General features: G+C 40.1%; 1 protein-coding gene and 1 long non-coding RNA gene across 2 annotated transcripts in view; one reads left to right on the top strand and one right to left on the bottom strand.

Annotated features, from left to right (window-relative positions):
• The window catches only part of rsph3 (radial spoke head 3), a 34,239-nt gene extending 24,036 nt beyond the window's left edge, over positions 1 to 10,203 (bottom strand). The window contains exons 1-4 of the mRNA XM_062976768.1: positions 10,018 to 10,203; positions 6,399 to 6,486; positions 5,469 to 5,610; positions 4,622 to 4,767 (exon numbers count right to left, since the gene is read on the bottom strand). Of these exons, the coding sequence (XP_062832838.1) occupies positions 4,622 to 4,767; positions 5,469 to 5,610; positions 6,399 to 6,486; positions 10,018 to 10,142 (501 nt within the window). The 5' untranslated portion in view covers positions 10,143 to 10,203. The remainder of the gene's footprint in view (positions 1 to 4,621; positions 4,768 to 5,468; positions 5,611 to 6,398; positions 6,487 to 10,017) is intronic.
• Positions 10,204 to 10,246: 43 nt separating this feature from the next.
• LOC134297903 (uncharacterized) lies at positions 10,247 to 14,048 on the top strand. Its single transcript, XR_010004854.1, has 2 exons — positions 10,247 to 10,471; positions 13,358 to 14,048. It is a non-coding gene; the product is annotated as an uncharacterized LOC134297903 (long non-coding RNA).
• The last annotated feature ends 598 nt before the right edge of the window (positions 14,049 to 14,646 follow it).

Here is a 14,646-nt window from a genome sequence, read left to right as displayed (position 1 = left end):
TGCTGAGGTAGCTGTGTTTGCTATGGGCCGAAGCACTTCCCTGACCGCTCTTAGCACTCAAGGCCTTCGGGGAATGCCTAAGGAGCTCAGAACTCACACTATGAGTGGGAGAAGCTTGATCATCCCTTTCCCTTCTGGGGGAGGGGCTGAAGTCAGCTACATGAAACAGGTGTGCATAACTAGATTCCCTATGCTTAACACTATTTAAAAACTGTAGAGCTCGAAGATCTGATTCCTGGCTGTTTATTTTGCCAAGCACCTGGGTGATGCTATCCACTAGGGCTCTCCATTCGTTAACCAGAACCTTGAGATTAGCCCTGATACATTGAGACTCCCTAGTGTCTTTAGAACCTTCTAGTTGACCATCAAGGTTAACAATAGAAAGCCAGACGCTTTCAGCCTTATTTGTCAGCTGAGCCTCTTCTAGCAAAAGCAGGTCTAAAGCCTTTTGGGTAGGATGAATTGAACCCTGAGATCTCAAACTATAAGCTTTTCCCTCTGATTTTGCAGAGCCTAGAGTATGAGCCATAATCACAAATTAAGCAAACAAAATGGCAATGCAGTTACAAAAGCACACTCAAAACTTATTACTTTAAAGCAAGAAATAAGAACACAGCAATAAATCAGTTGCAAACAAACTCCTGCAAGCACCAAGGAGTTTGCAAAACCCCTTTTGCAGGCACCTGGTAGATGAAGTAGCAAGCACTGTGCAGACTTAGTCCTGATGCTACTGGAACAAAATGTTGCAATTTGCTGTGGAAAGCTTGCTTCTGCAGAGCGAATGTAGCAAATGCTGTGCAGGACTTGCTTCTGCAGGGCTGGAACTCTGCAAATGTAGCAAACTGTGAGGCCTTGCTTCAAAAAGGGCGGGAAAGGCTTGCTTCTGTTGCTGGAGCAAAATGTTGCAAACTGTTGTGGAAGGCTTGCTTTTGCAGAGGCTGCTGCAAATGTAGCAAACTTGGAAGAAAGGAGGAATGCACCGGCCCCTCCCTTCTGGTCACATGGGCTGTCTTCCAAGATGGCCGAAAATGCAGGAACACATTCACATGGATAGCAGGTAATGGAGGCTTGGAATGGCCCTGAACTGGCTCCCTTATGCACTGTCTTTTAGCTTTTTCAAGTCCTTTACTTTACTCCCGGGTGGCAGAAGCCACCAGCTCCCTATTTCAATGTTCTGTCACGCGCTGGGCCTGTGACTGACTGTCTGTTATGTAGGACATATGCTTTACGCCCAGCGGGAAGCCAGGGGCCTAAAAGAAGGGTCGTTGAGGAGTTTTCCTGAAAAGATGGCCTTGAAGTCTTTAAAGAAATAACAAAGTCTTTATTGACGAACAAATAATAAATCTTCAAGGAGTCTTGTCCCACAGGACAGGCGATAGGCTTTGAATAACTGTGAAAACCCTCTTATAACCCCTCCCAGGCTATCTGTTATCTAGGCCTAGCTAGTCTGGGACCCACTGCCAACTCCAAGTGCGTCTGGTTGTTGAGTGGACCTACCAGCCAATGGCTTGCAGATGTTTCTGTGCTGTTGTCGTATCCCTGGACAGTCAATATCCCTGGGGTTCTTTAACCTTGGTGCTCTTTATCCCCGGTGGTCTTTAACCCTGGTGGTCTTTATCCCTGGAGGTCTTTATCCCTGGAGGTCTTTATCCCTGGTATTCTTTATCCCTGGTATTCTTTATCCCTGGTATTCTTTATCCCTGGTGGTCTTGAACCCTGGTGGTCTTGAAATAGGAAGCCTTTTACGGGACGAGCTGGTCTATGTCCTACAGCTGAATTTCCCAAGAGAGACTAACTTAAAAATGGCTCCTTCCCTCCCAGAGCCCTGAACAGGGGGCGGAACCAAACTTAATGGTCATCGACAGGTGGCCTGTCCTATGGCTGCAAACATTTGCAGCAAGAAAGTAAAATAGAAGGTTCTGGTACAGCTGTACCAGCACAATAGAAGATATAAAAAAATGGTTGAGAACCATAGAGGACTTTGGTACAGTAGCAGGTTTTAAAATTAATAAAAATAAATCAATGATGCTGACTAAAAATATTACCAAGAAGGACCAAGAAAGGCTAAAGAAAATTTCTGGATTACAAGTTAAAAATAAAATCAATTACTTATGAATCTCCATCACACCCAAAAAATCCCAATTATTAAAGAACAATTATGAGGTGAAATGGGCAGAAATAAAAAGACAATTAGAAAATTGGAAAACTTAAATCTGTCATTATTAGGCAGAATTTCGGCAATAAAGACGACAATTTTACCAAAAATGCTGTATCTGTTCCAGAATTTGCCAATCCTTAGAAATATTACTTTGTTCAAGAAATGGGAAAAGTCTTTAACCAAATTTGTTTGGCAAGGCAAAAAAGCTAGAATTAAGTAAACAAATGTGATTGACAAGACAAAAAGAGGAGGTTTGGGAATGCCAGATTTAAAATCTTATTACGAAGCATGTGCCTTCATTTGGGCTAAGGATTGGATGACGCTGAATAGAGAGAAAATTTTGACCCTGGAGGGATATGACCTATGAATTGGCTGGCATGCATACCTCTGGTATGGAAAAACAAAATAAAAAAATGGAAATCATTTTATAAGAGCAGCTATTATAAAAATTTGGAATAAATATAAGGCAAGAATATACCCAAAAATCCCTCTTTGGATTTCCCCATTGGAAGCAGGGCACAGAAGATTATTAGGTTGGCAGAATTGGCCCACGTATAAAGATATACTGAAACAGATCGATGGAAACATAGAAATGAAATCCCAAGAAGAGATTAATACAAGCTTTACAAATATATCATGGTTTCAATATAGACAATTAAGAGAATACTATAATAAAGACAGGAAAGAAGGATTCATGACTAAAGAAACATTCTGGGATAGAATTATGGACTCAGAAAAAAATTGACAACAAAGATATACAAGAAAATCCTAGAATGGCAAACAGAGAAAGAGCTGGTAAAAGAATGTATGGTAAAATGGGCAACCAATATAGGTTGAACAATACAGATGGATCAATGGGAGAATATGTGGAGTAAGAAATTAAAGCAAATGTATTCATACGATTTAAAAGAGAACTGGATTAAAATGTTCCACAGGTGGTATATAACCCCAAAGAAACTAGGACATATAAACAAATCTATGCATGCCACCTGTTGGAAATGTAAGAAAGAGCAAGGATCCTTCTTCTACATGTAGTGGACCTGTGAAATGGCTAGAAAATACTGGAAAGAGATCCACAAATCAATTCAAAGAATTCTAAACCTTAAGTGTCAAATGAGACCAGAACACATTATCCTAGGAATTACAGAAAACAATTTAAAGGAAAGTGAGGAACTTTTATTTAACTATATGATGACGGCCGCAAGGATTACCTATGCGAGGAATTGGAGACAAGAACATGTACCGAATATAGACCAATGGTTATTAAAACTAATGGAAATAAAGAATATGGACAAATTAACCTATTTGTTAACCAAGCAACAAGGTTTACCAAAGAGAAGTACAGACCGGCAATCCCTCCTGGATTTCATCAAAATAAAATTATGATAATATAAATACAAAGTATTTACATACATGTAGAAACCCCAAGAATTACATGAATTAAGGGAAGCAGTTATATACATATTTAACAGTAGACTAATGGGAATTGATTCCCCTTTTGATTAAGGACAATATAGATATGGATGGAAGTCAACAAACTTTCCCCCCTCCCCCCCTTTTTTCCTTTTTCTTCTCCTACTTTTTGTTTTCTTTTTTATGAGTAATTACATTTCCTACTTTACTATCAATCATATTGTTCTCCCACTTTTATTGTAATCTTTTGAAATTATAAATTTTTTTTTAAAAAGAGAAAACTGAAGTTTGATCATTCGGGGAACATCTAGCCAAAAGCAAATTGGGCCCAGAATTCAGGTAAAAGCCAGCTGACCAGGTAATATGGCAACCCATAACTAGGAAGAAAAGCAATTTTGACACCCCTGGAAGCAGCAAAATGTACTCAATAGCTGCTCCAGTTGCCACCATTTTTATTATGCTTTGCATCCCACACAGCCTTACTTACATCCATGGCACACCCACACTTTTTATGGCCTTATGCTGCTGCTGAGGCTTATGGAAGGCTCACTACAAATGCGTTGGGAGCTTTTCCCTGCCTTGCTCCAAATGGGACAGTGGACCCAAGTGCATGCCCACATCAGCTCTTTCTCCAATCCTACCTTCTCGCCACTGTGCAGTAACATTACATAATTGCAATGCACATATAAAGACCTTTACTTGGATCTGATGACAGCTGGGAATGGGTGGAAGTGACTGCTGAGACTTCAGAGCCACACACAAACATCAAATATTCTCCTGCAGATACTGCTGAAATAGGTTTCTCCAGCTAAAAAGGCATGACAGTCCTCTAAACTGAGTTGTCTCTGACCTATGCATGATTCAACCAAACCATCCCATGTGCTACTTGATTCATCCAGTAGTGACTCAATGCTATGATGTAGTGATTACAAATGCCTGAACTTCCAAGAGTATCTAGGAAAGCAAAATATGCTGGGAAAAGGTTTTTTTTAAAAAAAATATTATGTAGTTGGCTATCTTAAGGTAATTCAGTATTAGAATCCTACACACCTCTCCTTCTTCAATTTGTGTGGCTACATCAGCCCCGGTCTTCAGTGGGACGAAAAGAGGGCTGGATGCTCTGATCAGAAAAGCATCCGTTTGACACTCTATGTCCACTTCAATGATGCGGTCTGCAATTTCCTCCAGGTATAATTCTGCAATAATGACACAATGAGGAATGGCTAGTGGATTAATAAAAAGTATAGCTGGAATCCTGCTGGGCAGTTACAAAAGTTACACACTCATGACAGTTTTGTTTTGGGGATACGTAGGGTCAATGAAAGTCTCAGTTCTTATTATCAGGCAGCAATCAGTATGACAGATGGATCTTTCTTCTCCTGGCTGGGCTTCTAGCTTCCTAATCCCTTGAGTGATCTCCAGTGTGAGGGGGGATTGCAGTGGGGTTCTGCATCTGCATGTCGTACTGGGGATTGCTGAAGGGAACATCTGCTCTGAGTGCCCTTCAGGGTTGAGATAGAGCGGGGTAAATATGCAGCAAATAAACATCAGTTAGCTGCTCCCCAGTTGCCGGGGGAACAGACCCCCAGTTGCAGCAGTGGAGATGGAAGGAACTGAGATGAGATTCACTGTACAACAACATAGTTATGTTATTTATGCATTCATAAGTGCTCAACAGGATTCTGGCTCCATACTTAAAAATTCTATTTTAGTTGAAAAGCTAAAATCTAAGCAATGATTTCCTGTCTGTGCAACATTCTTTTCATTTATTTTTTTAACATCTTTACATGTTTACATTGTTTCTCAACAATAGGAGCCTCTCTGTTTAATCTGCATTGATCATGATGCAGGGATTCCATCATTTATTTCTTTAGATATGAGCCATTTGGTGTTCTACCTGTCTGCACATCAACACGTTTTCCAGCGTCTTCAATTACTGGAGCATGTACTTCACTCTCTTCCTTTAATCGCCTTCTAGCAAGCATTTTCCTGTGGGCTTCTCGTCGCCTCTGAACCTCAGCAGGATCAGGTTCAGGACTCTGGAAAGTGGGAGAAAAATTCCTCTGCTAATTTGAAGTGATATTCATATCTATACGATAAAGATGTGAAAAACTATTTGGGGTTTTTAAAATATCACATATGCCCCAGTTTATGGGTCCTAGAGGCTCAGAAAGCAAATTGAAAAATATTCCCACAATATAAAAAGACTTTTTAAAAAAGATTCAGAATAGTTTGGTGGTTTCACTCTCATGGACAAAACTTCAGGAGACCAAGGTTCAAATCGCCACTCAGCTATGGAAACCTGCCGGGTGACCGTGGGCAAGTCATACTCTCTCAGCCTTAGGAGGAGAAAATGGCAAATGTCCTTTGAATAAATCATGTCAAGGAAGCCCTGTGAGAGGTTTGCCATAAAATGGAAACAGCATGAAGGCATGCAACAATTGTTCCCATTGATTACACATTCCAACAACAACAACAACAACAACCACCACCACCTTGATATCTTGGTTTTTTAGGCCTGTTCCTGGTATTATTTAGAGCACTGACTCAGAGAGTTGCATTGGCTAGACCACATCCTCTCTAATTTCTTAGATACAGTTATCACAATTTTCTATAAGTGAACAGATAGTGATTGGTAGATGGTATATATTCTGTATCTCAAAAATAAGCTGATAAGGAAAACTGGTGTCATTTTTTTGAATCAACAGGCAAAATATATCCAGACACAAGGCTAACATTTGAGGCACCAACATGTGTGTTGGCCAGTGTGATTTTATTGTCTTCTTATATTTGAAAAAGATAGAGATTTGAGGGGGAAAAAACTTACCCAAGGTAATGCAGGAATAGCATATGTGTTGCCTCGAACCACTCTGCGGTCATACATGAGGTTCCCATAGCGAACAGGGCCTTCTTCACTATAATACATATAATTAAAGGGAATGGAAGAGTACAATACAAAATGCTATTAATCATGTTTTATTAAAAATACCCAACAAAAAAGAAAACATGATGGAATACTCTGAATATTATCAGGCTGCTCAATACTGAAAACATATTCTATGCTTACTGATATCAGAACATGGGAAGTTATTTGGATTGCTCTGTGGGTCATTGGAAGTCAATAGAATGGCCCTAGGAGATGCCATATAGCCCATGGGTTGTAGCCCACTCCCTTGATCTAGACAATTATCGTCTTCTTTGACTATCTCTCTCCAAGAAGTCAATGAAATATCACGCAATTAATCCTTTGTTTCATTTAAGATGTCAAACGCAAGCATGGGACCTTTTGATTAGCAGGAACACTTGACTCATCTTCCACTTTCCAGGATCTTCTGTGCCCTCTGAACTTAGTTGCACGTCTCACACTATTTTTTTTTAAGTAAGTAATTAAACTTCTCACACTAGCTAGAGTGTATGAGTGGAATATTTTTGCAATCATATATTGGTGTAAAGTATCTCTGTTGCAATGCAAAGTATATTGTGGTAAGGATAGAAAAAAATATTCAAGAGTATTTGAAAATGTATTAAAAATCCTTACAAGGAGAACTTTGGACTGATGAGAATATTTGTACTTTGGACATATTCTGAGCAACATTCACTTACATCCAGAATAGCATTTTCCATGAAAAATGTGAATTTTGTAATGAATGAAATTTCCAACTAGTGAATTTTCTGCATAAGAAACATCATTCCTTGTTCAGGAAGCAGTACATAATAATGTTATTATGTAGAAAATCATATTTCGTTGTATGCAAAAATACACCAATTTACAGCCAGGTATGTTGTACCCTCCCAATATTCCTCAAAGACATGTCTTTCAGTGGCAAGAAAATGGTTAGTAATCACTTGAGGACTGTATAACAGCTCCAGCTTCACAAAGTTTGCCCTGTGAGATGTATAATACACAAAACATATGAAAGCTATTTGCTAGATAAATGTACTTTACTCTGAAAAGTAAAGAAGAAATGAATGTTTGCTCACTTCCTTTGCTATACATGTTGTTGTAGTTGCGCCAAGGGGCAGTTCTGGTACTACTGGTAAAACTGCTAGTAGGAGGAAAAGGGATAATGTTGAGCAGGTGTTTGATGAGGAACAGCAAGTAAAGCGGATTCGGGAAATACTTACGGCTCCTACTGAGGATGAAACGTTTGAAGGGTTCTCCAGTGAAGAGGAGTCAATGCTGGAAGGTGATGGGTTAATAGAAAGTAGAGGAACTAAGAGGTCAACTCGGGAGCAAGAGTCAGATGAGGAAAGGGAAAGAAAGAAGATCCGGGATATACTTACTGCTCCCACGGAAGATGAAACGTTTGAGGACTTTTCTGGGGATGATGGGTCTGGGAGTGGGATGGAAGATGCTGCAGATTGGACTCAAGTAAATGTGTGTGCAGCACCAGTTTCTGAGGGTGCATCAAGAGACTGACAAACTACTGGTACACCAGGGACATGGGGAGATCTAAGTCTTGAACAAAGATGGAGTGATTGGAGGGCTGATGGGCGAGGTTCACATGTGGGATCAAGATCAGCTGTGGATAATGATGACAGGGCGGAGGCCTCATCATCATCAGACTCCGAGGTGTAAATTAAAAGTGAAGGTGAAGGTCCCTTGAAGAAGGCAAGGTGTCGTTTTGGGACATTGCTTTGTCGCTGCCTGTTCTCCTTGGGTCCTGGCTGTACAGATTCGTGTTCCTGAAATCAGGATTGATTCCTGGCTTTGGCATTCCTGGCTTCCTCTGGCTCCTGAATCCAGTTTGGCTCCTGATGATAGCATTTGTTCCTGCTTTGGCGTTCCTGCTTTGGCGTTCCTGCTTTGGCGTTCCTAACTTGGCGTTTCTGGCTTGGCGTATCTGACTTCGTTTGGCTCCTGAATCCGGTCTGGCATTTGACGACGACAGCGTTTGCTTCTGGCTTGGCGATTTCGGCTTGGGGTTTCTGGCATGGCGTATCTGGCTTCTTCTGGCTCCTGAATCCGGCCCGGCCCCTGACGATGACAGTGCTTGCTCCTGGCTTGGCGTTTCTGGCTCCACTTTTGGCTTTTTGAACTTGGCTTGGCTTTTGACAATGGTATCGTTTGCACTCATTATTTAAGAGCGTTTTGCTCTTCCTTAACTCTCTGCGCCACAGCATAGCATGACGCTAGTTCCAGTGATCATTTTGGTTGACTTTGAATCGGATTATCAAGCTAGATAATCTGGGTTATTTTTCTGTTCTTGCTTGTTGCCTTTCCTTGGAGCAAAGATGTTTACTTTAAGTTGAAACACTGAAGTTAAGTGTTTCTGAGTTCAAAATATCATGTAATAAACATTCGTTAACTTTACTTATTGTATGTGGTTCTTTAAGAGCAGTCTGTATCACGACACATGTTTTCTTTAATAATTGTCAGGGAGCACTTCCCCAGGATGAATTAATTTAACATACCTCCAGCCTATTGGATATTAGAAAAAGTATTATTGCTTTATTTGGAGCCCCCAGTGGCAAAGCGGATTAAATCGCTGAGCTGCTGAATTTGCTGACCGAAAGGTTGCCAGGTTTGAATCCAGGGAGCGGGGTGAGCTCCCGCTGTTAGCCCCAGCTTCTGCCAATCTAGCAGTTCGAAAACATGCAAATGTGAGTAGATTGATAGGTACCGCTCCAAAGGGAACGGCGCTCTATGCAGTCATGCCAGCCACATGACCTTGGAGGCGTCTATGGACAACGCCTGCTCTTCGGCTTAGAAATGAAGATGAGCACCAACCCGCAGAGTTAGACACAACTGGACTTAATGTCAGGGGAAAACCTTTACCTTTACTATTGCTTTATTTGCCACCTTTTAAGACTCTTCTTCAAGAGATGAATTTTCAGGCAACCTTTTCTGAAAGAGCTTAGTTATCAAGAAAATCTAAATTTTATTTGTAGTTTCAACTAGAATTACCAGCCATTTCCTTATGAAATTCTTCCTTCTTGCTTTATGACATGTCTAGATGTACCCCAACACTGAGGACAATTTATGTACAAAAGCCAAGTGAAGCTGGTGACATGTAGAAAGGTTGCTCTCAGAGTCTTGCGGGCAGCTTGGCACCAGAGAATATGCTGGCAGAGGGGTTCTGGGAATTGTCCAAAAAGTAATATTCCCAAGCATTTCAAGAAGGGGAGCCTTTAGTAACCTGTATTGTCAGCAGAGCAAGGAATGACAAAACCATGGCAACTGCTGGAATATACCAGCCAGTATGGCCACGTCTCTGGAAGTTTTTAAACAAAGGCTGGATAGTCCACTGTTGGGAGTGCTAAGTTTGGTGTTCCTGCATGGTATGGCCCTTGTGGCCTCTTCCAACTTTCTGATTCTATGAAAAACAAAAACAGACCAAAGGATAGGGAAAAACGAGAAGAGGTAAACTGGTGTGGGCCGGCCCAAGCAAAGTCAGCCTGTATTGGGGCTGGAGCCTTGAAGTCAATTAGACATCACAACTCACCTCTCTTTAGCTAATGTGGACTCTCTGTATCGTTTCCTGACAGGCACAACTCTGGGTCGACTGCTGTAAGAATATGTGGCATTAGGGGCAGTAGGACCTTCTTGGTTGAGAATAATTGAGGTCATGTTGGATCCTAGCCACTTTGATTCCAATAGACTTAGCAAAGTCTCAGTGGCATTGAAGAACAATCCTCCCTGTCAACAGTTGCTATGTGTTCTGGAATTCTATCTTGTTGCCAAGATAAACGGATTCTGGGCTGGCCGGTTCTCCTGCACAGATGAAACTCTGTCCGTATTCTTAATGCTGAAAGTTCTTTTTTGAGTTCTAGACAGAGCTGGCAAAGATTCCCTTTTCAAACATGCCTTACTTGACTCCAGTAAATTGCAGTGGGTAGAGACAACAAAAGACATTTAGTGCCTAATGCAGAAAAAACAACAATTGGCCTTCATATCAGGTTTGTGTAAGCCACTTTGATGACTGAGTCAAGGATGCAAATCATGTCACTCAACCCATTATTTACAACAGACCTCCACTTTTTCAGGTTTAATATTTGCATATTTGATTAACATGGTCTCTCTAGGAATCTCTATATCGTCTAGTTTGAGTCTTCGGTTAACCTCTGCTGGAAATTTACCATGGAGTTGTGCTAGAAGACCTAAAGATTCCTAGACAGGCATTGTCTTAAGTTTTTTTTTTAAAGTAGTTTTTAAATTTAGTTTCCAATTAAACAACTTTCTTGATCTGGTCAGAACAAAACTCATGGTTACTACTTGTGCAAATATGGCACAGAATGCTAAAGTACAACAGCAAAATGAATAAATTACATTGCCCACAGTACAGAAAAATGATAGTTATTTTAGTTAGATAAATGTTTAGCTTGTGGTGGGATAATGAAAGTTGTGATCTAGCAACATCTGTATGTATGTTGTTCATCTTTACTGGCTCACAAAAATGTTTATAAGAAAAGACTCTTTTAAAAATATGCATTTCTTTCTATTGTTTCCAAAGATTACTCTCCAACACTGTTTTAATTTTTCAGATATTGCTTTGGTTCTTTCATGGAAAATGTATGGTTGCCAGAAAAACAAACCGATGCCAACTTTATTATTTGATAGTCAACTATATATGAAATAAGGAGCAGTTGCCACAGAGTCAGATTATATCATAATTTTTGTTGTAATAACTACTGAGGTTTCCACCACAAGATGTCACTGTAATCTTTATGAGCATCGCTATATAATTTTCCTCCTAACTTGCTTGAGTGTTAGTAGATGGAGCGTGCAGTTGCCTTTATGGCTTCCTAACAGGGTTCCCGTCGTAGCCAAATATATGCCCATCAACATTTTACAGGGAACATGTTGCCAAACAATATTACAGATAGAAAAACTTGTCATTGGAGAAGAACATACAGGGCAGGAGGTGATGCAGCTGTTTGCATTATCCTGAATCTATTGGAAAGGGTAAGATACCAATCTCTTTGTGTTGTTGAAGGCTTTCATGGCCGGGATCACAGGGTTGTATGTTTTTTGGGCTGTATGGCCATGTTCCAGAAGTATTCTCTCCTGATGTTTTGACCACATCTATGGCAGGCATCCTCAGAGGTTCTGACAACCTCTGAGGATGCCTTCCATAGATGTGGGCAAAACATCAGGAAAGAATACTTTTGGAACATGGCCATACAGCCCGGAAAACATAGAACAACCAATCTCTTTTCTTTTCCCTCTGCTGAGTGCAAATTACCTTTCTACTTTGAACTCAGTTTGCAGTATCTGAGGAAAGCCAAGGACAAAGTAGATGAGTGAATTAATTGGGGATAGTTCCTGCCAAATGGAAGCACTTATAGTGGCAATAGTGATGATGGGTAAGACTTGCCGGAATGCAGTGTGCAAATTCTTGTCTGAATCCTGTAGATTCAGACAAGAATTTACATGGAATCAACTTTTTTTTTGCAGTTTCTCAAGTTGCTCCCTACACGAAAAAAAATGGAATAAACTATTGGGTGATCAGTAAACAACTCGTGTATATTCCATAGATTTAATGGGTATATTTTAGTAGGAACTAGCAATTGATCTCACACTGATATAAATTGATTGAACCACCCAAATGAATTCATGGATCAGAACAGAGTTATCCTATGAATGTCACAGTCCTCTAAATGTTGCCACACAATTTTTTTCTTTGGAGTGTTTTTAAAACATTCCTTTTGTGATACAAAATATTGAAAAATCCATATTTGGGGAGAAAATACTTTTCTGTAACCTTCAATAATTGTGTTGGAGGATGTAGAAATGCCTAAAGAAGTGTTCTCTTTGCAACATCTGGTAGGTATCGAGTTCACTGGACAACCTAATGATTTGTAGAGAGAACCTAGTAATCAAATCCACAAAAGTGAAACCTGCAAATATTGGGGTTGACTGTATTTCCTTTCTCCCTGTGCAGTAGCAATCAAAAAGAGCCTAGTTATAACTCCATAGTTAATCATTAGCTGGGCGATCACCGTGCCCAGTAGCCTCTCAAGCTCTTCTTCCACGGCAGTCAGGACCTTGCTTGAATGAGGAGTAGAGATCCTGACGAGTGATGCAAACTAGCTGGATCTTGTTCCACCTATTCCTAGCATCTAGGAAGGATTGGCCACACTTTGGAAAGGAGTTGCACTGAAACAATCTTATCCAAGCACCGCCTACCCCATTCCAGCAATTCAGTCTGTGCACATCTAGACATGATTATGTAGGAACTGCAGAAACCAGATATCAAAATACATTAATTGAATATAAATATAATCAGGAGAATAGGAGTGAACAAAGCAATTGCATTAATGTTTTGCTGATGGGTTAACTACCTGATTGGCATTGTATGAATAGAGTGGTGGATTCAAGGCCTTTGGACTGATTCAACAGGGCTTTCCTTTCTTTAGGCCAGATGTCAAGATCTATAAACAAGTTTGAATGAATTAACAGAGTAGGTGGCAGAGGAAGTTAGCAGGTAGGACCAAAGGTCAACAAAGGATGAAGAATTTATTGGAATGGTAATTTTACAGGATCTTTAGCCTCTGCTAAAGAGTGTGGAAGTTTCACCAAACTATAAATCCCAGGATTCCATAGTATCGAGCCATGGAAATTAAAGTGGTGCCAAACTGCATTAATTCTACTGTGTTGATGTGCCCACAGTCACCTATCCATGGTTATATTAAACGTATTTAAAAAACTGGGTTCAACATTTCTTTATTTCCTTGGTGCAGTCACTTTTGTCTGTGAAATGGAAGTGCTGTTTTGTGTCCAGAATTTTCATCTTTTCTTTTTTAAATTTTTTTGGACTTTATCCGCACAACCATTTCTTTCAGATGGTGTTTCCCAAGTTGCTGGTGAGAAAGCCAAGTACAACTATTGTATCTTGGAAGCAAAGTACTTTCATTTGCATCTGCAGGAAACAAGCACCATCTGTACACGTGCATAACAGAAGATATGAATCATAAAACACAGTTGCAACCATAGTTATCTGTTTTGAAAGCCCAAGGAAACACAGAGAAAAGTGTTGCAATTCATGGGCAGATGAGAACCAATAAAGCACAGCGCAGAAGGCAGTCACTGTTGGCAGAATCAGCAAGTCCATGAGATCATGAAACTGGAAGCTTGCATGAGAAACTGGAATTGGACACCCAAAGGCTTTCCAAAACAAGCAAGCAAGTGAGCCAAATCAACTGTTTGAAAATTTTACCTTTTGCCCTACAACTCCCATAATTCTTAGAAGGACATTATAGAAATTCTCCCAAAAGTAACTTGTTTAGCAGCTGACAGACATCGCTTGTTTGAGGATATCACTGAAACTTTAAGAAAGATAAAGAATCTCTGGCTTCTGCGGTGCTGTGGGAAGTAAACATCGATAGTGACAAAATAATTCAGAGAAAACCCAGAAAGCTGAGACCATGTGTGGTTTTTAGTTTCCTGCTGTAATGTTTTAATTGATATGAAGCTGTAGCTGCTTTCTTATATGTAATTGATCATCTCAATTACCCTGATAAAAACCACTACCTGCCTCCTTTTCTTTCTTTCTTTCTGAGCTTTCATTACATGACTGAAAACCCAGGCAGATTTTTTTTAGTTTCGTTTAGTCAGACATATTTCACCCTGACATGGAGTACAGTCGTCTCTCCATGTCCACAGATTCAACCAGACATGGCTTGAAAATATTTTTTTCTAAAATCCGGAAGACCTTGATTTTGCCATTTTATATAAGGGACACTATTTTGCTATGTCTTTGTATACAATGGGGCTTGAGCATCCATGGATTTTGATATCTGGGGTGGAGCTAGAATGGATCCCATAGGTACACTGAAATCCAGTCAGATTCCTTTGATTCATAGCATTGTGGGCATTGCTGTGCATCTTCACATACTTTACACCAGCATCCTCCAACACAATGTTCTCAAAGTCTGTTGGTATATGTAGTTCCATACTCTAACCAACAGGGAGAAGGCTGTTTCAGACCAGGAATCTGTGTAATACACAGTTGTTATCCCACCTTCCACAATTATGACAATTTTCTAGTCATTAACACACATCATTTTCTCACAACTTTAAATGATGTGAGTGACTTTTCAAGGTCACTATGAATTTATCCTGCACATCAGAT

This window comes from Anolis carolinensis, chromosome 1, assembly GCF_035594765.1.
Source record: "Anolis carolinensis isolate JA03-04 chromosome 1, rAnoCar3.1.pri, whole genome shotgun sequence".
NCBI lineage: Eukaryota > Metazoa > Chordata > Lepidosauria > Squamata > Dactyloidae > Anolis > Anolis carolinensis.
Note: the sequence above shows the minus strand (reverse complement) of the source record. Positions and strands in the feature narration are given on the sequence as shown.